General features: G+C 36.1%; 1 protein-coding gene across 5 annotated transcripts; it reads right to left on the bottom strand.

Moving 5' to 3' along the window:
• Nucleotides 1-104: 104 nt before the first annotated feature.
• LOC106071319 (uncharacterized) lies at nucleotides 105-24,724 on the bottom strand. 5 transcript variants are annotated; one of them, XM_056028865.1, is made up of 10 exons: nucleotides 24,536-24,721; nucleotides 18,032-18,163; nucleotides 15,592-15,756; nucleotides 15,299-15,493; nucleotides 12,259-12,471; nucleotides 9,723-9,935; nucleotides 9,025-9,159; nucleotides 7,760-7,891; nucleotides 4,301-4,513; nucleotides 105-1,473 (listed from the first exon to the last, which is right to left on the bottom strand). In XM_056028865.1, the coding sequence occupies exons 1-10, from the start codon at nucleotides 24,588-24,590 to the stop codon at nucleotides 1,373-1,375; spliced, it is 1,554 nt and encodes a 517-aa protein (XP_055884840.1). In that variant the 5' UTR covers nucleotides 24,591-24,721; the 3' UTR covers nucleotides 105-1,372. The 5 variants fall into 5 exon arrangements, with proteins under 5 accessions (XP_055884840.1, XP_055884842.1, XP_055884841.1 ...); XM_056028867.1 differs by lacking the exon at nucleotides 24,536-24,721 and adding an exon at nucleotides 23,390-23,937; XM_056028866.1 differs by lacking the exon at nucleotides 24,536-24,721 and adding an exon at nucleotides 18,712-19,146.

The following is a 24,724-nucleotide window of genomic DNA, read 5'->3' as shown; positions in this document are numbered from 1 at the left end:
CTCACTCTCTTTCTATCTCTCTCTTTCTATCTCTCTTTCTCTCTCTCTCTCTCACTGAATTTCTGATAACTGTTAGTGAAGGAAGGGATGAAGAAAACACAAACTATGATTTCTTTTCATTTTACACGTAGCAATAGAACTAATACAGGTAACAGCCTATAATATTGGTTAAGAGTTAAATGGTGACAATTTATTTGGAATGGGAAATATTTTTTTCTGCAACTTTGAACAAAAAGTAAATTTATTTCTGTTTCCGTTCTCTGACAGTTCTGTTTCATTTCTGTAATGGTTCTGTTGCTGTTCATTCACCTTCACCTATCTTTTAGTACGTTGGAGCGTTGGGACACCACACAAGATTTGTCGAATTCTTTCTCCATTCCTCTCTGTCTTTTGCCTTGGATAGAACCTCTTTCAATAGCAGGCTCACCCATTTTTTAAATGTTGCCTTCCCATCGCTTTCTCTGTCTGCTTCTTACTCTTTCTCCTGGTACTGTTCACAGAAGGAAGGTCTTTACAAGTCCCGAAAACCTTGTAATATGGCTATAGAGTTTTAGTTTCCGTTTTTTTTTACACTAGTTAGCAGGTCATCGAGGGGTCCAATTGCTCTAGTAACTTTGTCTCTAATCTCTTGGTTTGTAATGCGGTCTTTAAATGGGGTAACTTCTCAATTTCATTGCTAGGATCCTCCTCTCTAGCTCTGCAGTCCGCGTCCAAGACTAATAAACATGTATGAATATTGCAATGACCAGGTCTCTGTCGTTACCATTACAAAATCAAAACTTTTTCCCTGACTCGACTTTTAAGCTGCAGATCTTCTTTCAGTAATCGAAATTATTAGGGCTTGAACTCTTGAAGCAAAGCAGGGGGAAAAAGTTTAGATCCGAACTCTGGAAAATTGTAACGATAATTTTAAGTCATGCTGCGTGGTCAGGCAGCAATGTGTTCTCCTAGAATACATAACGTAATAAGCTTGTATAACTTCCCTTTCATCCAATGCCAAGGTAAAGTAGACCCCACTTACAAATGTGTTAAAAATCGCTGAACAAGCGTGTACTATGTCCATAACTATAGTAACCAACCAAATATAACATCAGTTTGTCTTTGGAATTAATTTTGTTTATTTGGCAGCTGAAAATAATTTACATTCATATTAAAATACAAAATTATTTTTTTTAAGTTTTTCTATTCCACACACACTGTAACGACATTTAGTGACCACAGTTTTTATTCATTGTCTAACAAGCTCAACATAATGACTAGTCAGCGAGGCATTCGTCGCTATGGGTTTAATTAAGGTCAGTAGTGAGTATAACAAATCTATGTAAATAATGAATTTTCAAGGATTTCATATCCATTATCGCAACCAGGCGATTCAATCTTCTGGTGTTACATTTGTATTCACATAGACATTGCTCTCGTTTCTCGTCTGTTGTGATGTGTTTGTTGAGTTATCTGATCTTGTTTTCTTTAGGTCTGTAATTAGAGAATTAAATGCTCATTACCAACCGCTTACATGTCATGAGGCAGATTTTAATGTTAAACAAGGTTACATAGACAATTTGTGTGAAACACAAACTCAAAATCGGCCCCCGAAGTGGTCCACCTGGAGTCTTCACCAGGATTCGATCACGAACTTCCAGTTTCAAGTGCTTTACCCCTCAGCCACAACATCTCCATATTTTCATTTATCGTACACTTATATTTTATAAAGTAATAATTATTAACCTTATCTATTCATTCAAAATTAATAACATGTCACACGGTTGATTGTAATAAAGAGAAACTAAAAAAGATTTATGCTTCTAACAAAATTATATTAATTGGCAACACGAAAAAAAATATTCTTGAACTTCTTTAAGCTACAATTGTGTACAGATGACAAGACTTTCCTCTCGCAAATAAAAATTAATATCTCCATTGTCATTTGTCATACAAACTAGACATTGATCTAGCTAGATCTAGACCTAGTTTTAGATCTAAATCTAGATTCAAGATCTAAGTCTAAGCCTAGATCTAGAAATAGATCGAAGTCTCTCAGTCTAGATGTAGAAATATAGCTAAGTCTTTAAGTTTACATCTAGAAATAGATCTCAGTCTCTAAGTCTAGATCTAGAGTTAGATCTAAGTTTATATCTAAGTCTAGATCTAGAATCTTGATATAGAATCTACAATATCTAGACTAGAACTCGTATTATAAATATACATCTAGATCTATGTAGGCTAGATCTGGCCTCTATTTACTGTAATTTAGACTGTTGTCAAGTGTATAGCCTAATGAGGATGTGTAAAAACTGCGCGGTATAAAGTATTTTTTTTTTAAACTTACAATTGAATCGAAGTTCGTATTCAAATTCTTTTTAAAAACAACATTTGAACCAGTATTCTATTCCATGAGTTAGTTAAGAAAATGGAAAATCTTTTTTACAATGATTCATTGATACTTTTTCAATCGTGACCTTAGATGCATTTATTTGTAGCAATGCGCGAATGTGGCTAGATTTATTAATGAAGAAGCTTGTGAACTTTTTAATTAGACTTACTTCCCCTGAAATTTTTCATTGAAAAATGGTGTAATTTTTTTTTAAATCTGCTTGCAAATATAATTTTAAAAATTAGATGGCTCACTTTCAGAAAAGAAAAAAGTAGCCGTTGCATCAGAACTATGAATGATTTAAAATATCATGATGTCCGATTTTCATTTTCTCTTCTAGTTTCTGAGATCTAAACGGGACGGACAGATAGGCAGGCCACATAAAACTAAAAGCGTGTTTAATTTAAGTCAGCAAGTTTTATATACGTAGGTCAGAAATAAAAAAAAATCATATGAACAACTACATGTAGCTCTAATATCCCAGTTATTGTTTGTTTCGTAGAATCAATAATGAGATTTGGATGGGTTAGAAATGTACTGAAATTCAGGAACTACTGTAAGATAAACAGAAAAAAAAAGCAGGCTGTAATTAATTAGTCAAGTAGGTTCCTCTTTTACACTTTGCTCTGAGCAGATGGACACCAGGTATCATGTGGCTTACATAAATATAAAGATTTTACTTTTCCCAGTTTATTACTGTCGGGGGTCCTAAAATCTCCAAGCTCAAGATGACATCAACGTGATCCAATCCCGAGACTCTCTATTCGGAAGCCAAGTGCTTTACCACTCGGCCACCTCGGTTTAGCCATAACTGTAGAACTCTGTTTTTTTCGAAACAGGAACCACGTTTATGACTTCAGATTGTCAATTATTAAAATGTTGAAAATGTTTTACACATTTCGAATGTTCTTTCAGAGTTGAAGGTAATCTACTTCCTAGTTCAAACCTCCAAGAGGTTGACGGGGGAAGCAGCGGGCAGGGTATGAACCAGGGACAATCGTTACAAGCAAACGACTGTCCAGCGCGCATACCGCATGACCATGCAGCCATTATTAGAAAAGATGCGTTTAAAATAAAAATCTCCATTCATTTGATATAAAAATTGAATCTACTATTTGTTTTTAGGACTAGACTATGTACTAGTGATCGAAATGGAAAGAAACTACGAAAGTATAATGAATCCATATTTGCTCTAAACAGTGCTCTAGCTTTAAATACTTTTACAAAGACAATGACAACTAGTACAAGTGTTTTAAATGATCGGGTTATTAATGAAACTTTAGATTGAAAAGATTTAAAATATAACTAAAACACTCATTTTTTTTTACTCGAAAGCTATGATAGTAAATAATAATGGAGCAACTTATTGAACATGTTATCGAAAGTTTCACATTGACAGATCCTTGTAAGCTATTTATAGATACCGGAGATACATTCGACCATACGACAACTTTCATTTTCTCTTATCCTTAAGCGATATGCTCAATAAGGCGATTGAGTGTCAAAAGTAAGGTACAAATGACTGCGTCAACTTGGTAAAAAACGTAAGCTATCTCCTCCAATATATCTAATGTTTATCTTCAGGCCTCGGAGAGCCCATTTGTTTCTATTCTATATTAAATCCTACGTACTTCAATTAGTTCTTTTTCGAAAACATCTCCTTTGTAGTACCAGATCTAACCAAACATAAATTAATGAAGCTCCACTTTGCATTTCAGAAAAATACGAAAAATATAGCTTTTTAAAAAAATTTAAAATTTTCTTTCTTAGTATAGTTCCATTGTTTTGATTTGATGTTTTGTTTAAATTCACTTTTGTTTCAACCATTGTTTTTTTAAAGTGTATATTTAAAACAATCTTCAAAACCTATTACTTGGAAGTAATATATTTCTGGAAAACTTTTTGTGTGTAAATAGTCCAAAGTTTTACCTGCATCGTGTATCGTCTCATATTTACTCTCCTCTGGAGTAGACAGATCTACATCGTCATAACCTCTTGGTGGTGTGATTGTTGGCCTGGAAGGAACTCGTTTTCTTTTCTTAAATACCACGATGATGATGAAAAGTATAATTAGAAACAGACAACAGCTTGCTCCTATACCGATGCCTATTCCAGTTGAAAGACTGTCAACGCTGGAGTTTTCTATGAAGAAAAATGTGTAAGATATGAAAATATTTTGGATTGAATGTGCTCAATCGGAGAGTATTTGTATATAAAACAAGCAAAAAAACAAACAAACAAAAACACTGCCTATGTTAGTTGTGCGCTTTATGTCTGTCCTTCTTTCCACCTGTTTCATTTTGATCTAAAAAAATATTTTAGAAAATTGGATTTTGCTGTTTGAAGCCAAAAGGATTTTCACAATGAAAATGTCTAAACATGTATATATATAAAATGCTTTTTTTTTTGTAAAAAAAAAAAAAAAAAAAAAAAAAAAAAAAAAAGGTGCGGTACTCAGTGATAAGGTGCCGGTGCTCAGTAGTTGATTGCCTAACATTTAACTACTAAAAATTAATAATATACGTTAAAATACAAGAAAAGTAATAATTTTTTCAAAAAGGTACCGGGGCGTACCGTCACAAAAAAGCCCTGTATATATATACATAGACATCATTTTAATATCAAGAATTAACACTTTTTTTTACATATTATTACTATGCCATTGTTTCCGTAGAGTAACAAAAAGAATAACAAGGTTACAAAGACAGATTGTGTGGAAACACAAACTCAAAATCGGCCCCCGAAGTGGTCCACCCAGGCAGGTAAAAAGGCAGGTCTCAATATTTTCAGAAAGAACATCAGAATGAAATTCTATTAAAGACAAATGACAGAGAAGAATGAAGAAAGAAGTTTGACAGATCTTGTGTGGTGCCCCAGCGGTCCGGCAGACCAAAGGAAAGGTGAAAGTGAATGTGAAGTTAGATGCGAACCTGGCCTAACTGATTTCTTATAAGGAACATCTAATTGATCTAATTGTTTTGTAAAGGCTCTATCTCTTATTAAAATCCTCAAGAAAAAAACATTTCCATAAAAAAATAATAATTAAGTGTACTATTCTATCATTCTGCCTTAACGTGGCGCTGTGGAAACGACCATTAGAGGAAGTGGTTAGGCTATATGAATAGCAAAACAAAACTCCCGTGGGAATGTCCAAGGGTACGCGAGAGTGGAATCATTGCATAGAGCGGAGTTGAAAGAGAGCTTCCACGGTCCTGTCGATAATCCATGCGCCGTTTCTCAAGGGGCCGTTACATTAATGGCGAGTCCTACACGGTTAGCTTGGTACAACATAGGAAAATGGCGGAGGATCCTGGTATACTCAGCCTTCGGCCATGCATTCTAGCCCATGCGCCCGAAGTGCCAGATATATCGAAAATAGCAATGCTTTACATGGGCATTGACTCGGATCTCTTCCAGACAGAACGGTTGTTCAAACAGGTTTTTTTTTCAAACCTAGACCTCGAAGAGCCTTCGGATCAGCTCTTTTGACAATCAAACGGTGCTAACAACCCCGAGTACGCTATTCTGCCTCAACGTGGCACTCGGGTGAAAATGATTAATTGAGGAAGTGATTAGACAAAATGAATAGCAAAACTAAACTCCTGTGGGATTGTCCAATGGAATGCAAAAGCTTTCCTATTGCACGGTGAGGAGCTGAAAGAGATCTTTCATGTCCCTGTCGATAATCCATGCGCCGTTCCTCAATGGACCGTTACACTAATGGCGAGTCCTGCACGGTAAGCTTGGTACAACATAGGAAAATAGCGGAGGTTCCCGATGTACTCGGCCTTCGGCCATGCATTCTAGTCCATGCGCCAGGAGTACCATATATATTGTAAATAGCAAAGCTTTACATAGGCATTGACTTGGACATCTTCCAGACAAAACGCTTTTTCAAGCAGGCTTACATGCCTAGAGCTCGAAGAGCCTTCGGCTCAGCTCTTTCAGCAGTTACACTGATACTGCAGTTTGACACGATAATATGAAAAACTACTTATTAATTGTTGTTTTAAATTATGCCCAACTTATATCCAAACTATATATTTTTTTGTCTCTTTAAAAAAAAAGAAAACTTTTTTTTTGTCTGAATGTAGTAGTTAGTATGACAGAACATAACTTAGCAATACAAATGTAATACAAAAAAAAATTTGACAAAAAATCTAAAAACTTTTGCATAAATATGTTACAAATATAGTATATTGCGTTGTCCCCTTCTACAGAGCCTTCCGTGATTGTTACTATTAATATTGAATAGTTCTAAAAGTGGTGTATTTTTATGAAAAAACTGCTTGCATAAGTGATTTAAAAAATAAGATTTTTTGCGTTCAGAAAAGAAAAAAGTAGCCGTTGCATTAAAAAACTTTGCATGGTCTAAAATATTTTTTAAAAATAATTTGGAACTCATTTCAGTTCAAGGTTGTGTGTACTGTGGTTTGAGTGTTAATACGACTGACCATTGAGGTATGTAACCTTATTATTCAAAGTTATAGTTTCTTTTCAAGTCATGTCAGAATATTGATTGATTGATGTGATTGAAGTTGATTCATTTGTTGCCGACACTAGGAGACAGAGAAAGAGAAGGAGATGAAAGTATTGATAACGGTTAGCAGTTCAGTCGAGACCAATAGTTACAGAAGGCCTGAACACTGATCTGCAACGTCACAACCTGTGGGCAGTTAAAACCAATAACTCTTTGAATTGTCAAAGGTCTGTACGACGCCTATTCACTTCATCGAAATGTAACATGGACAAGAAAAAGAGAGACTGAGAAAGAGATGGAAAGAAAACATCAAAGAATGGATGGGCCTGTAATTGAAAGTGATGGTATAAAACATCAAAGAATGGATGGGCCTGTAATTGAAAGTGATGTTATATAACATCAAAGAATGGATGGGCCTGTAATTGAAAGTGATGGTATATAACATCAAAGAATGGATGGGCCTGTAATTGAAAGTGATGGTATAAAACATCAAAGAATGGATGGGCCTGTAATTGAAAGTGATGGTATAAAACATCAAAGAATGGATGGGCCTGTAATTGAAAGTGATGTTATATAACATCAAAGAATGGATCGGCCTGTCATTGAAAGTGATGGTATATAACATCAAAGAATGGATGGGCCTGTCATTGTAAGAGATTCTAATCAAGGCAAAAGAAAGAGAGGAATGGAGAAAGACGATGGTCAAATCAGGTGTGGTATTCTAACTGTCCAACAGACTTAGGGATGGGTGAAGGTGAATAAAATGTTTGACTTGTTTACAAAATAACAAAACACTTGAAGTATACTACAATCATTTGTGAATACAGTTAACAGTGTAAAAAGTTGACAATGTACAAAGTTGAGAATTTACAAAGTTGAGAACGTTGTACACAAACGATACAGTTTACCTTCAGAGTGATCATCTAAAGAGCTGCCTGGCGAGTTCACACAACTTCCATTTTCAGGATGACAGTGATGATTTAAACAGGAACCACTACAGCTTTGGGAACAATTGATGCCATATCTTGTAACAGCACATGCTGGAATTAAGTCGTTAGAATTTTAATTTATATAGATCTTACAATATTCTGCTGACTTTAACAGGTATTTTTTATGTTGTATCTTTCATTTGGTACCTAAAGAAAAATGAATTCAATAACGTTTTATTTGGACTTGAAATAAATTATTAGAGTTTCGATTTTTTTTACAAAGCTTATGTCAACTCACTCTGTCTGTCTATTAAAAAGTGTGTACACATTATTTCTCCCACACAATTATTCATTGACATACAAAAGACATGAATCAATAAAAAACAGTAACCTAATTTGACAATTTATTGCTGGTTATTAGCCTCAAGAGGAACTAATTATTCAGTATTCACTGATTTGGCTAAATTTGTTAACGCTATTTCTCCCTCACGCATTCTCCGATCAAGTTGATACTTTAGACAATTATTTATTGTACCTAACAAAACAAAACAATAATTATTGGTAATTAATTATTTGTTTGATATCGAATAAGGTTGATAAAGTTTCAAGGACGGAGTTCTTCCCTTTTAGATAAGCATTTATGCTTTTTTAAAAAACATTATTTCTATTTGGCTTGTATTATTGTTGCTACAATGTTTTTGTCAAATGAAAGTGAAAACTGTACAAATAAAATGACGAGCTAATTAGACACATTCATAACAACTTGTGTCTGCATAGTTTTACTATCTTCATTCAACTGTATTCTATAACGAAAGAAGCGTGTTCAAATAAAATGCAAATTTAGTCAGCCAAACACACATTATTCGAATATGTATTTTTTTTTTTAAATGAAATGCGCACAATAAGGAGCGTACCAGGCAATTCGTATTGTAGTCCTGTACCATTGACCTATTTTCTTTTAAAGTGAAAAGAAAATCAGACTAAGTGATCTGCAATCTTTATTGTTTGATAATTCGATGTTCATTCTCTCAGTCAAATAAAATATTTTCATTCTTTCTACTAAGAAATTATCAGACCACGTGTTTAAATAAAATAAATGGGCCACATATAACTCGAGAAAGTAGACCTGGGGCTTATTGGGTTTTCTGTTTCCTATATGTTGAAGATTGCTCTGTAAGTCTTTAATTTCACTTTGAGATGAACAATACAATGTTTTACCTCATCAAGCTGGCGCCCCTACTTACCTCTAGTACAATCAGATGGGTCACTAAATCCAACACAAATGACGTTGCAAGATCCATCTCCTCTGTCACAGAAGTTCGGGCATGAACTTGGACACTTGTTGGAACAATTCAAACCCCAAGAGCCAGGTAGACATTCTGGATGTAAATATAAACAAACAATGAACAACCAGAAGAAAAAAATTGAAAAAGTGACTGTTATCAATAAAAAAAATTGTCCTATCTTCCTCTTTCTTTTTCTCTGTCTCTCACTGTGTGTGTGTGTGTGTGTGTTTGGGTGAGAGAGAGACAGAGGATAAATTTCATCCTATTTTTATTTTCACTTTCTGCTGCATCCTGTCCAAGGGAGAAACGAAGGCTATATATCTACAGCTTTGGAAACATCTAATAGCTCACTGTTGGAATTTTCTTGAATGTCTACATCGGGTTTATTTTCAAGGTCTCAAAGCGTCTACGTGTATAGCAAGTGTGTAGCTTATGCGTAGCATATATGTAGCTAGTATGTAGCGAATGTATAGTAAGTGTGTAGCAAGTGTGTAACAAGTGTGTAGCATGTGCTAATATTAAATAATGATTGATTAAATAGCATGACATAAATTGGGTGCACTACTGCCATTAATATCACAATGCGTGCTATACTACTATAAACATTTATATACATTTTTTCAAATGTTATAATTAATTCTTTGTTTTATTAATACCGCCATAAGCCTCCACTTCGCAAAGTGTAACGAACGGTGTGTCTGTCTCATTCTGGCAGATGGTAACAGATTTCATGGAAAGATGTTCTAGAATGTTCACTCTGTAGATGTAGAGGAAGTGGTCCAGAGAGTCCAGGTAAGAGAAGACGCTCTGACTGTGTTCATTCTCTGCTTCAAGTTGAAAATGTTTGAGACGTTCTGGCTTGTCATCTCCTAAACATAGACATGAGATCAGTTATGTAACAGAGACTGCGAGAGTGATCAGTTAAGTAACAGAGGCTGCCAGAGTGATCAGTTAAGTAACAGAGACTGCCAGAGAGATCAGTTAAGTAACAGAGGCTGCCAGAGTGATCAGTTAAGTAACAGAGGCTGCCAGAGTGATCAGTTAAGTAACAGAAACTGCCAGAGAGATCAGTTAAGTAACAGAGGCTGCCAGAGTGATCAGTTAAGTAACAGAGACTGCCAGAGTGATCAGTTAAGTAACAGAGGCTGTCAGAGTGATCAGTTAAGTAACAGAGACTGCCAGAGAGATCAGTTAAGTAACAGAGGCTGCCAGAGTGATCAGTTAAGTAACAGAGACTGCCAGAGAGATCAGTTAAGTAACAGAGGCTGCCAGAGTGATCAGTTAAGTAACAGAGACTGCCAGAGTGATCAGTTAAGTAACAGAGGCTGCCAGAGTGATCAGTTAAGTAACAGAGACTGCCAGAGAGATCAGTTAAGTAACAGAGGCTGCCAGAGTGATCAGTTAAGTAACAGAGACTGCCAGAGAGATCAGTTAAGTAACAGAGGCTGCCAGAGAGATCAGTTAAGTAACAGAGGCTGCCAGAGAGATCAGTTAAGTAACAGAGGCTGCCAGAGAGATCAGTTAAGTAACAGAGCTACCAGAGTGATCAGTTAAGTAACAGAGACTGCCAGAGAGATCAGTTAAGTAACAGAGACTGCCAGAGAGATCAGTTATGTAACAGAGACTGCCAGAGAGATCAGTTATGTAACAGAGACTGCCAGAGAGATCAGTTATGTAACAGAGACTGCCAGAGAGATCAGTTATGTAACAGAGACTGCCAGAGAGATCAGTTATGTAACAGAGACTGCCAGCGAGATCAGTTATGTAACAGAGACTGCCAGAGAGATCAGTTATGTAACAGAGACTGCCAGAGAGATCAGTTATGTAACAGAGACTGCCAGAGAGATCAGTTATGTAACAGAGACTGCCAGAGAGATCAGTTATGTAACAGAGACTGCCAGAGAGATCAGTTATGTAACAGAGACTGCCTGAGAGATCAGTTATGTAACAGAGACTGCCAGAGAGATCAGTTATGTAACAGAGACTGCCAGAGAGATCATTTATGTAACAGAGACTGCCAGAGAGATCAGTTATGTAACAGAGACTGCCAGAGAGATCAGTTATGTAACAGAGACTGCCAGAGAGATCAGTTATGTAACAGAGACTGCCAGAGAGATCAGTTATGTAACAGAGACTGCCAGAGAGATCAGTTATGTAACAGAGACTGCCTGAGAGATCAGTTATGTAACAGAGACTGCCAGAGAGATCAGTTATGTAACAGAGACTGCCAGAGAGATCATTTATGTAACAGAGACTGCCAGAGAGATCAGTTATGTAACAGAGACTGCCAGAGAGATCAGTTATGTAACAGAGACTGCCAGAGAGATCAGTTATGTAACAGAGACTGCCAGAGAGATCAGTTATGTAACAGAGACTGCCAGAGAGATCAGTTATGTAACAGAGACTGCCAGAGAGATCAGTTATGTAACAGAGACTGCCAGAGAGATCAGTTATGTAACAGAGACTGCCAGAGAGATCAGTTATGTAACAGAGACTGCCAGAGAGATCAGAGCATCATAAGAGTCTGACTATTGCAAACAAAAAAAAGAGTTCAAACAAAATTTAAAGAAACGTTAAATGAATAGAGAAAGAAATATTTCTTTTTTATATAGTTTTTGTTTCAGCGGAAAATGATTTATTCTACATTTCTATATATTCCAAAGTGAAATTTTGGCTCATTTTTTCAATCTGTTAATTGACACAATATTCTTCAACATTTGAAAGTTGTTTGCCAATATTTCAAAACTTAAATTAAGAGACTCATTCCCATCACATCCATTACAAACAGGACCATTTCGTTTTTAAAAATAGAAAAAAAAAACGAAACCAGTGTGATATAGTTAAAGACAAATATCAGTTGCTATGATCAAGTTTTATAGTAAACTAAGCATTCATATTTATAAAAAGGAAAACAAATTGGCATGTATGAGAATTGAACCCACGACATATGAGTGAATTACAAATATTAGCTCGAACTTTTGACATCCTTTTCTATTTATGACGAGAGTGTAAGCTGATAGAAGAATAAAAAAAAGACTTTGACCTTATATTTTAGAAGCCGTTAACCTTGAAAGATTTAAAGTCAATACATAAACTCAGGAAATAACACCTATAAAGTGTAGTCTGATGGTATGGTATACATTAATCTTCTTATTTAAAACTTTTAAGCTAAATCATTATGTAACTTCTTACTTCTGTTGTAAATGATAAATTTATTTACAGCTCGAGGTCCGTCAAAAGTGACCGTCCAACAGGGTTCAGTGTCATTAATAGCTGTGTGGCTACATCCCATTCTTAAAGCATCGGTATTGAGGTCACCATCGACAGCTAATTGAGGCCCATAAAAAATGTTAGAGATATGTGTGGTTGTCTGGTTGGTTTCTTGCATCAACGCCACATTCCTGCCTATATAAATTAGTTCCCAAATATGAAAATATGAAACAAGATACTATTAAAAACAAAATAAGATCATGTCATATTTACCCCATTCCCTGGGTTTGGGAACCTTAATATCAGAATTTATGTTCTATTAGTTAACTTTGTCATTGTATACGTATTTTTTTTTAATTAATGTATTTTCACAGTTAAAATAGTGAACTTATTGGACCTTATTGTACTATAGTGAATTTTGTAAACACAGAACGTGAAAATGTAAATAGAGAACATGGTTTAGGTAGGACCGGAAGTCAGGTCGTACGTGAGATCGAAAGACTACAGTTAGGGGGTTATGGGATGTTAATTTCACAGTAAGCAGTACAAGTATGCAGTACAAGGCAGTTAGTTACATGTGTGCAATCACGAGAAGTACTTAGAGTTGTAATTATTAGTTGAAGTTTATAAGCTGAAGTTACTAATTTTATGCGAAGTCAAGCAAGAAACTCAGTGTGATGTGAAAGTATTTTTAAGTGAAGAAAGAAGTTATATCATTGTTCATCCTATAGAATCGTACAAATTGGATTGAGATCATTGAAATAAGCTGCATATTTTATGACATTCTACAAGAAGTCCTTTTATTTACATTTCGCAAGTAGTTCCTGTACTTTTGTAAGTACTGTAATACTGCTGTGGATGTCGAGCCTACAAGCATCCTACAACACAATGTCAATGATTGGATTTCTCTAAACTTGGTGTCACAATCGCAAGTATTAGATCAACCTCTCGTTACATGTTTGTCCCAAGACATTTATACTTTCAAAGTTATACTGTTTAGACGTGGGATTGAACTAAAGAAATAACTCACTGATTCTCAGATCGCTGGTATTTCTGACTGCAGTAGTACAATGGACCTTATTCACCAATCGTAAACAAACACCATTTGTGAATGAGGTCCATTCAACTATGATCAATCAATATCCCCGATAAAAAGAAATAATGTCACAATCTCCAAATCAAATTTACATATCCCGATTCACTAACACAATAGAAAACAATCCTCAGTCAAGAAATCCAAAATCATAACTAAAGTTTCTTAACACATTTACACACTAGTCAAGGTCTTTTGAGCCCAACAGCATAAAAACAATCACCCTGCGTCGAACGTGGATAAAATAGTTAGTCAGGGAGAAACTGGGTTACAGCAATACTTTTATCAGATCATTTTTTAATTGTATTGTTATTTGTTGTTTTTGTTCTTAAGAAGTAACTAATACTTGTAAAGAGTCATGCAACAATAATGCAAAAGACTCATTTTAATTATATAACCACTCATTAATTACTTATAGAAATATTGTTTATTTATTCATGCCTCCAATTGTTACACTGGATACCATACTTCTCACCAGGGGCGGACTGGCTATATGGGAATTATGGCAAATGCCCTGTAGGCCGGTACCCAATTGGGCCTATAGGGCCACCAAAAGGGCTGCATGAATGCCAGTAAATTGTTATAATATTTTATAATATTATCTTTAAAAGCAACACTGAGGGTCGTGATAAAAAAAAACAAACATCTTATACACTTTCATTTCTAAAACTAATCTCAATCATTGTCGTAAATAAGCGACATGTTTATATAGGTCTTCTAGTAGAAGTCGATTCCTTAAGGCCTTTATTTCTTATAGAGATCAAAGTTAGTGTATATATATATTCATAGGAATCTACAAAGAAACCAACAACAACGTTCCAAGTCCTATAGATGACATGTCCAGTCATATTGGTACGGAGGAGTTATTACATGATCTCGAGTTGGACCCGCTATAAAGCCCTTCGCAAATCATAATAATTATCTTCAACAGTGTAGCGATGTGTTGATTGGAATCAAAAATCCGCCTTAAAATTCCCAAAATTCAAAATCACAGTCTTCGTCGAGATCTGAACTCAGGCTCGGAAGATTCAGACCCCAAGTTTGGATGTCAAGCACTTAACCACTCAGCCCCGCGACCTTGTGAGCAGTTAAATAATGGAGGCTTAAGAGTTGTATTTGATAATTGAAGTCCATGTGCCTGAGAAAATGTCGAAGAGTGAAATTGAGTCATAAACAAAATGTTCGTTGCTAGAGGATCTTCACGTACATTTTTATGTTCATGTCTATGGTAGCAGGAATTTGTTCACTCTAAGAGATTCCCCATTCCAAGTGTTCTATTTTATTCATTTAGTAATAGCGCTTATCAGGTAGTTTCAAAATCATCTATTCAATAATTCTATTTTATATACATTATTATACTTTAAACAATGCTCTTGACGACAGGTATAATTGGATGTCTATCATGTGGCCTATACTTTTTGGCCGGATTGTATAGAAATGCCAGACCCCTGCTGACAACCAAGTATTATTTTACTCGCTATCAAAGTCAGACTTTAAAATTTTGGCCTATAGGTTTTCGAATAGCATAAACTACTCTAATTTTGTAAGAAGAATAAATCTTTTTTAGTTTCTCTTTATTGCATGTAACATGTTATTAATTTTGAATGTATGGATAAGGTTAATAATTATTATTTTTTAAAAATATAAGTGTACGGTGGCTGAGCACTTTAAACCGGAAGTCCTGTGTTCGAATCCTGGTGAAGACTTTAGTTGGACCACTTCGGGTGCCGATTTTGAGTTTGTGTTTGGACACAAACTGTCTTTGTAACCTTGTTGTTTTTTTTAGAAAACGCCCAATTTTATTTGAAGAGATTATTACACTTCTAGATTATTTGACTTTATTATGAATTTAAATCACATTTCGTTGGCCAGGATTTAAGAAAATAAAAAGTGTACCGTTTCAATGTAATTTAATGAATAGACACTTACCTCCATTGACATGTAGAGAACATAGAAAATAAACAGCCTCTCCTTCCAATATCACTTGCTCGATTAAAACTTTCAGATCACAAAATATTTTCAATGTGTTTTCATTAATTAATGCAAGTCGTTGACCAGAGCATGGTATCTCCTTGTAGGTTTCGCCAGTAGCAATGAACCAGATCTTGAAAGCAGTAAGCTTTGCTAAAACACAAAGAAAATCTCTGATTATAAAAGAATATAAGAAATTGTGATACGACTGTTGAGTTTATTTGGTTGTTCAGAAAGAGACCTAAACTCACAAGCATTGTTGACTTCAATAGACATCCAAGTAAATAGAAACTCTTCATCCCAGAGCAGTGTCACTGATGAAATGGTCGTATCATTGTTACACGTATCACTTAGACCATCAGTTAACCAGGAAGTATATCTCTTTGGTTCCACTGTTGCATCAACTACACTGTTTCCTAGTCAAAACAATGAGATCAGATTTTGTTTATTATGTTATTATAAAAAAAAAAATATGTGTACATCCTATTCTGTCATCGCCACGTTCTGTCCTCGCTACGTTCTGACCTCGCCAGTGGCGTCACTAGGGTCGGTGTCACCCGGTGCGGTAAGCTCGGGGAATCACCCCCCCCCCAGGAAAAAATAATCTTCCCCTCAAAAACAAACATTTTTCTTTATTTTGAAAAATAAAACTGTAAACAAATTAATTAATTGTTTATTCTCGAAAAATGGTTTTCGATTCTATTTTAAAATGTCGTTGTTTTTCACATTTTATCAAATTTTCTTCTTCTTCTTCGTTTTTATTTTTATGCTGGAGTATTCAGATGACTAGACCAATATATGAGATGAACTGCGCAGTGGTTTCCAAATCAGCTCTCCATATAGTTTTCTTTTTATTGGGGTGTTTTGGGGCGAGTGTCTTGTACGGGCCTCTTGGTATAGAGAGCATTCCTGGAGGACGTGGTCGGCATTCTCTGGTGACACTCCATACGGGCAGATTTCACCGGTTTCAATTTTGAGCTTCCGGTACATGTGTTGCCCCACTCCGCTGCGTCCTGTCCCGAGTCGAAAGATTAGGGTGTATCTTATTCCCATCGAGATGTCATTGAACAGGCTGCATTCGGATTCCCATGGCATAAACCAAACCGAGTTGAATTTTGCAGGCAAAATAACATTACTTTGAAATACAATTAAATGTATACACAAGATGACGGAAAAAGACGCCCTCAAAGTTATACGTATACATTGGTCTTGCAGAACTTGAACAAATAGTAAAGTTAACCTATTTAGGCAGTGTTATCTCAAGTGATGGAGATATATCATGGTGTTGCATGTTGGATTGGAAAGCAGGAGCCGTTTTTCAATAAGTACGGTCTATCTCAACGAACAAATCAATTAGCTTGGAGATTAAAATCCACCTACTCAATAAAATCATTGTCCCAACGGCCATCTACGCTTCGAGTCGTGGAAGGTTGAAAAGAGGCCGAGTAATGATGGCTGAGAAGGATCCTACAAATCCTCCCGAAATAATTTTACAAATAGAGAAATCTTTTCGCTCACAGGCATTCGTTGTCTAATGGAAGAGGTGACTGAACGTCAATTGACATTTGTGAGACATATCATAAGACAAGACGAAACACGTTTACTTAAGTCAGACTTAACATGAAAGCCAAAAAGAAGAAATAAAAAGCATGGCCGTCCACGTCTAACCTGGCGTCAAACCTTTGTAGAAGTCCTGAAATTCGTGGGCACCTGCTGAGAAGTGGCTGTGAAAGTCGCCTTAGACTGATTTCCGTGGAAAAATTGTGCAGACTTATGCTTCGAATGGCGTGCGTGAGGCTTACACCTATGTGTTTTTCAACACATTGCAGCAAAATAAGTTACGTTCACCAATCAACTGGTCAGATGTTTGGGGGAGTGCCTTAAATTCACTCAAAGTTGTCCGGTGCGAAGCCCCGGGTGCTAAGCTTTTTCTACATTTCTGAGCTTCAGAAACTCTTTCTCCTGGCGTCTACAACACATAATCAAGTCAAATAGAATGAAATTAAAAAGGGTTGGGACATGTTGAGACTAAACTGTGAGAGGCATTCGTGGAAGTAATTTGTTTTTAAAGTTGCATTTTGGAAAAGTGCATTTTTCCCACTTGGGTGTCACCCCTGGTGGGTGTCACCCGGTGCGCCCCGCCCCCCCCCCCCGCACCTGCCTAGTGACGCCACTGGTCCTCGATACGTTCTGTCCTCACTTTGTTATGTCCTCGCTACGTTCTGTCCTCACTTTGTTATGTCCTCACTAAGTTCTGTCCTCACTTTGTTATGTCCTCGCTAAGTTCTGTCCTCACTTAGTTATGTCCTCGCTACGTTCTGTCCTCACTTTGTTATGTCCTCACTAAGTTCTGTCCTTACTTTGTTATGTCCTCGCTAAGTTCTGTCCTCACTTAGTTATGTCCTCGCTACGTTCTGTCCTCACTTTATTATGTCCTCACTACGTTCTGTCCTCACTTAGTTATGTCCTCGCTACGTTCTGTCCTCACTTTGTTATGTCCTCGCTACGTTCTGTCCTCACTTTGTTATGTCCTCGCTACGTTCTGTCCTCACTTTGTTATGTCCTCGCTACGTTCTGTCCTCACTTTGTTATGTCCTCGCTACGTTCTGTCCTCACTTTGTTATGTCCCCGCTACGTTCTGTTACCGTTAACTTTTACTTTCAAATTCTTGCAAGCGGAAAAAAAACTTACTGTATTGACACTTGAAACCGAACCAGCCCCTGGCACATGTCCCATTGACACGATCCCCGCTTGTATCACAACCATTGGCGCAATGACATCTGTACTGGCATTCCTCTCCAAACATCCGGGTATCGTTACACGCTGGAGTGGAATGGAAAGAAAAGTGAACTAGAATTAGTACTTGAACAAATCTTTAATATGGCGCTCCTTACATTGGCCTACTATCAGGAACGGCCCTAAGCCACTGCAACCTACGCGGCCGCAGTTGACCCCGTACTTTCATAGGCCTCACGCTAATTCTAGTTGTAAATTATAACAATTATACATATTATTAAATGGTTACCGAGGCCTCCTGATTTTCCAGGAGCTCCTGAAAATCTCCTGAAATTGCAAAATGTACGAAATTATTAAAATCTTATAAAAACTCATACAAATCTCCGTAAAAACAGGCAAATTTGTCGTTCCGGAATGTCATTCAACATAGAAAACGCCATTCCTACACGCTATAAAAAAAACGTCAATATCAGCTTTCATTAAATAAAAATGTATAAATAAGACGAATTTAAACCAAACAAGAAGTTCAAATACGGTACTTAATATAATTTAATAATTAATGGCATACAAATATAGATCTAAATCTATCTTGACCTGTTAATAAAAAACAAAAGCGATATTATCCATATTCCTACCCCGATTGGGCCCCGCAAAATCGTTTCGTATAGAGACCCACAATCTGTAGGACCGGCCCTGCCTACTATAGTGAGCTTAGTCTGCCATGGCCAAATCTCTTGTTTTGCTCTCGTGGGAGGGATAGACGATTATCTAGGAAGTTTCCTTAAGGCGCTCATCAAACAACATAAGTCAAATTCTATTTATAAAATTTCAATTGTACATCGGGATTTCATGCTTAAAGGGAAACTCCGAAGGTCTTTCAAATTTGAGTAATTGACATATTTAAATTCTGCGTGAAAAGTTGTTATAGTAAACATTTTACCATTTTTTATTTAAATTCTTAGAAACATTTTTATTTAATAAATTAGTCAGTAAATTCTTGACATCTCAAAAAAAAACGGGATTCTTTGAGATTTTGTTTTAAGCTATTTCAAACGTCAATTCCCTCAACAATACTGAAAGAGAAACAACATTTAACCAATCGTATCGCTACATTCTTACAGTAGCTGTCAGGCTTAGTGACGGCCTAGACTAGATCTATGATACAGTTATATATATATATATATATTCTTGTATAAATATATATATATTCTTGTATATATATATATATATATAAAAGCATTGGATAACCAACTCGAGTAAAAAAGTAACATTTTCATCGAAGCCTTTTCCTGTCCCAAGAAGTAAATAGATCGTGTGTCTGACTGATTCGAACAAACTGGTCAGTGTAAGGCTAGTCGAGACTACGTGTAGTCGGTCATGACAAGACAACCAAGCGATAGTGTTTGTTGTGTGTTGAGTGGTCTGGCGAGAAAATACACACTGCCTTGGTTAGTCAAGCATGTAAATCTAGTTTTAATACGCATTTTTTTCTTTGCATACAAGATCCTAGATTTAACTGCATAGACGAAGATAAATTTCTTTTACGAGCATGTTAACTTTGTTGTATGGTTTCCCGTTATACAGATGTCAAAATATTAAATTTAACGTATTTGTGACGTCACATAGAAACCCGGTGAAAGTCTGACTGTTTTGGATGCGCAGGAAAAAATACGTTGGAAAAACATCAATTACTAAGTAATAATTGCAAATAAAAAAAAAAAAGAATAATATATTCATTATCTGTAAATCAAAACATACATTATATCAAAAAATTGTCAAAACCATCTGAGTTTCCCTTTAATGTTAATGCAACTCGACCATACAGCCTACATCACATTGACTTAATTTGTAATGTAAATTTTGATCTTATTAATAATATACGCTTTCTCTCCGCTATTGGAAACTGGTAATAAAGCCTTACTTTATTACTAACTAGCCTGACATTACCCTAGGCCTGCGGGTGCTAGTTTGTGTTTACTAATCTAGTGGATTGGATTTAGATGTATGTTAAACTTAGCAATGATCCTTTCAAGTTTTTCTCTTTCGCTACGAAAATAAAATTAGTTTTGCGAAAATGGGTTTAACCGAGGCCGATACATTCTTATCTATTAAAAACGAAAGAAGCGATAAATGAAAATGATATAAAGTACAATTAAAACGGGTTTACCCGATTTGTTAAATGAATGGGATTATAAGTAAGTCAGGACGCTCTGAATTCTCAGATATATGGAACGAATTTATGTAAAAATGCTTTTGAAACACAAATTTGAAGGCTAATTTTATTAAATAATGAAATCCATAGACTATATTTTGTATTTTCATGTGTCAAAGTAAAAAACTATATGTACAAAGTGTATTTCTTAAAAGTAGATCTAGATCTAAATCCTTTAGATCTTTTCTCATGTCAACATTGTAAACAAAGCCTAGATCCATATAATACTATAGCTTTAATAGAATCGCTCAACTTTTTTTTTTTGAGGGTCTTAAGTTTGTCTTAGGGCTACAATACATACACTACCGTCTAAGTTAGTACCCAAGGCACTGGCGGATCCAGGGGGGGGGCGGTAGGGGCGATCGCCCCCCCCCACTCGGCCGCCCCCCCCCCCCCCCGAAGGGGGGGGCGGACGAATTTTAGTATAGAATTCACACAATTTGTATACGAATTCATTACTTATGTTAATAATATATACTAATTATTATTTCGCCCCCCCTCTAGTATGTTGGCCGATTTGGTGGGGTCGGGAGGGGGCGATGGTATCAATCCCGCCCCCCCCCATAAACTTTCGAGTGGGGGGGGCGGTCCAATTTCTTTGTAGAAATCACAGCTTGCTAACAGAATCAATTAAATATCTATGTGATTAAAACTTGTTATTGATATTTTAACCGATCTTTGTATTATGTCGTTCCCTGTTTGCCAATTTATCTCTACTGCCCTTCCCACCTAAACCTTTTGAAAGGGGGGGGGCGGTCCTACTTTAATGGAGAAATCATAGTTTGTGAACAAAATTAGTTGAATTAATATATAGATTAATATTATGTCGCTCGCCTTCTTGTATCTTGGCCGTTTCGGTGAGGTTGGGGGAGGGGGAAATTGCATGTACTGCCCTTCCCACTGTAGCCCTCTGAGTGGGGGGGGCGGTCCTATTTTTATGGAGAATCATAGTTTGTGAACAAAATTAGTTGAATATCTATATAATATAAACTACATATTGATATGTGAACTCATTGTATATTATGTCGTACCACACTCTAATCTCAAATTTTATCATTAGTAAATTTAAATGAAAAAGGGTTGTACCAGGTGGGAGGGGCGATTCATGCAATCGCCTTTCCCCCATCGGACAAACCAATACTTTTTCTTTTTGTATTACAGTTAGGAAATTACAAAACAAAAACATCTGTCACTAATATAATTTATATATACTATAAATAAATTGTTATATCGAGTCGCCACACCCCTATTCTTTAATGCCAAATGCAAATGTTTAGCAGAAATTATTAAAGGAGCGAGGATTAATCTTTTTCACTCTACCCCCCCCTCCCATTTCAAGACAGAGTTTATGTAATTTCACATGAATTTATCATAACTATTTTAAGAAAGACTTTGCATTCAAAAAATTAGAATTCAAACGAAATTTTTCAGTATAAGAGTCTAGATTGAGATGAGTTCTAAACACAAATCAATTTTTCATAGTCGCCTTTTTCTAACATTTACTCAATCTGATATTTTTCTAGTTAAATAAATTTGGGACTATAACTCACAATTTATACTTTGATTTTATTGAATATTATTTATCGAATAATTTTTTTTCGGCGGAGATCATCAAAGCCAAAATCTAAATATGTGGGGTATCTTATCTTTTCAAGGAACAAATCGGATTTTTTGCAATGTATTAAGGGCCTATAAATTCATATTAGAATATTTTTCAAGTACAACATTATTCAAAAGGTCCTTTTTTAATAGTATGAATAATGAGTTTTAGGTCAGAAGAATACGTTTCTTCTGTGAAGTATGCAAGAAAACTCTTTTGGCGGCGGGGCTTCGCCCGAACTCCATTGATGAATAATGAGTTGTAGATGTCAGGAGAATGCGTTTCTACAATGAAGAATGCAACAAAACGCTTTTGGCGGCGGGGCTTCGCCCCGAACTCCATAGATAAATAATGAGTTGTAGCCTAGATGTCAGGAGAATGCGTTTCTACAGTGAAGAATGCAAGAAAACGCTTTTGGTGTCGGGGCTTCGCCCCGAACTCCACTGATGAATAATGAGCTGTAAATGTCAGGAGAATGCGTTTCTACAGTGAAGAATGCAAGAAAACGCTTTTGGCGTCGGTACTTCGCCCCAAACTGCATTTATAAATAATGAGTTGTAGATGTCAGGAGAATGCGTTTCTACAGTGAAGAATGCAAGAAAACGCTTTTGGCGGCGGGGCTTCGCCCCGAACTCCATTGATGAATAATGAGCTGTAAATGTCAGGAGAATACTTTTCTGCAGTGAAAAAAGCAAGAAAACGCTTTTGTCGTCGGGGCTTCGCCCCGAACCCCACTTGAAAGCCTTATAGCGATGCCCCAGTTGTTTTGTTTTTCACCAAAGGTTGAGAAATGCTGCTTTTTAAAAATTCTCATATATATATATATATCTCTATATATATATATATCTATATATATATATATATATATATATATATATATATATATATATATATATATATATACGCACGTTTATGCATAGGGTTAGGGTTTACTGGGCATTAGGGTTAGGGTTTGGAAAAAAATCGCCCCCCCCCCACTCAAAAGTTCTGGATCCGCCAGTGACCCAAGGAACATTTCTGCCAAGTTTTATCAAGATTGGTCAAGCGGTTTTGATTTCTATTCCTAACATACATATATACGCTTTACTTTCTACTTTATATTATTACTAATTAAATCATTAGGAATTAGTTTATTCAAAGGTTGTCATAGCCAGGAAGAGTCAATGGGGATAAGCTTCCATTGTCTATAAAACAATCCTAAAGGCATGCGTCGCAAAAAGTCTCTGACAACTAAGTCCAGCATCTGGCCTGCTCGTGTGGCTTAGATATTAAGCCCGGCGAAACTGCTCTTACTAACAGGTGAAGGGATGAAGGCGGATACCTGGCGCGACAAAACCGGGAGCTTCGGGGAGACGGAGCTTGTCAGCCTGTAAGGCAATTCATCTAAGAGATTGGTACTCTGACTTCAAACCCCTTGCGGTACTTAGGCTTCAGGAGACAACCTCGAGGACAAATCAGGAGTAAAGCCCCTAAGGCGTTGGGAGTATCAACTATGACATACTCTCCGGCAGCTTCTGCAACTGAGTTGGTGCCAAATGTAATGCGAAGCGTTCCTTTGGATCTCATCAGCAAGGTCGAGAGAGGGACCGTTGCGCAAGGGTCAACCACGATCCCTTTAACTAAGGCCCAGGGAATGCGTCCCTGAGAGGAAACTCTGGTGCTGCTGCAACGCGGCTATACAACACGAGAGGCGACAGTTATACGTCCTACATGAGTGACGTAGTGTAATGTAGTTTAATTATGAAATAACTGATTCCGATCAAACTAATTTTCGAATTAGCACATTATCAACTAACACATTATCAACTAACACATTATCAACTAACACATTATCAACTAGCACATTATCAACTAACACATTATCAACTAGCACATTATCAACTAGCACATTATCAACTAACACATTATCAACTAACACATTATCAACTAGCACATTATCAACTAACACATTATCAACTAACACATTATCAACTAACACATTATCAACTAACACATTATTAACTAACACATTATCAACTAACACATTATCAACTAGCACATTATTAACTAGCACATTATCAACTAGCACATTATCAACTAACACATTATCAACTAACACAGCTCTAACAAACACTTATCAACCAGTAAATTTTGAACCAGTAAATTATGAACCAGTAAATTATGATCCAGTAAATTATGAACCAGTAAATTATGAACCAGTAAATTATGAACAAGTAAATTATGAACCAGTAAATTATGAACCAGTAAATTATGAACCAGTAAATTATGAACCAGTAAATTATGAACCAGTAAATTATGAACCAGTAAATCCTCCATATTTATAAATCCCTCAGTATTGATGTATCGCTCAATGTTGATATATCCCTTAAAAGTTATTGTTTCTATGTCCATCATGATCAATGTGATATATCCTTCCATTTTATATAGTCATTGTTTAAACATCCATCAATGTTGACCACTCTTTGTTTATAACATAACTCAACGTTGGTCCCCATCCCTTAGTGTTCATAATTTCTTCAACGTTTATATATATCACTTAATGTTATGTATCTCTCAAAGTTCAATTACTCAATTTATTCATTCGAGTTACAGTACAGTGTCAAGAATAGAGGCAAGTATTGTTTCTTACAACTATGGCAGAGCTTACCTTGTGCTAAACTTGCCAGGTAAATTGTCAACACATATTCCAAAAACATTCTCATTGATAGACAATGCTCTACTATTTATCCTTATAAAAAAATAATGCCCAATACAATTGTATATCGAGTCTAACTCTAGTTTGGTGCGGGTACTTAGCAGTGCACATCTTATGTCATCATGTGCCTATGTATTTAGT

This window comes from Biomphalaria glabrata, chromosome 5 (assembly GCF_947242115.1).
Source record: "Biomphalaria glabrata chromosome 5, xgBioGlab47.1, whole genome shotgun sequence".
In the NCBI taxonomy this organism is placed as follows: Eukaryota; Metazoa; Mollusca; class Gastropoda; family Planorbidae; genus Biomphalaria; species Biomphalaria glabrata.
The sequence above is the reverse complement of the archived record's forward strand: the minus strand, read 5'-3'. Positions and strand labels throughout refer to the sequence as shown.

What these genes read in the sequence shown, in the direction of transcription:
- LOC106071319 (XM_056028865.1), bottom strand. Translation starts at nt 24,590, where the DNA reads ATGAGAATGTTTTTGGAATATGTGTTGACAATTTACCTGGCAAGTTTA. An exon ending in TTCTCTACATGTCAATGGAG is followed by an intron (nt 12,472 to 15,298) that starts GTAAGTGTCTAT and finishes TAATTTATATAG; the next exon opens with GCAGGAATGTGGCGTTGATG. An exon ending in TGAGACGATACACGATGCAG is followed by an intron (nt 1,474 to 4,300) that starts GTAAAACTTTGG and finishes CTCTAATTACAG; the next exon opens with ACCTAAAGAAAACAAGATCA.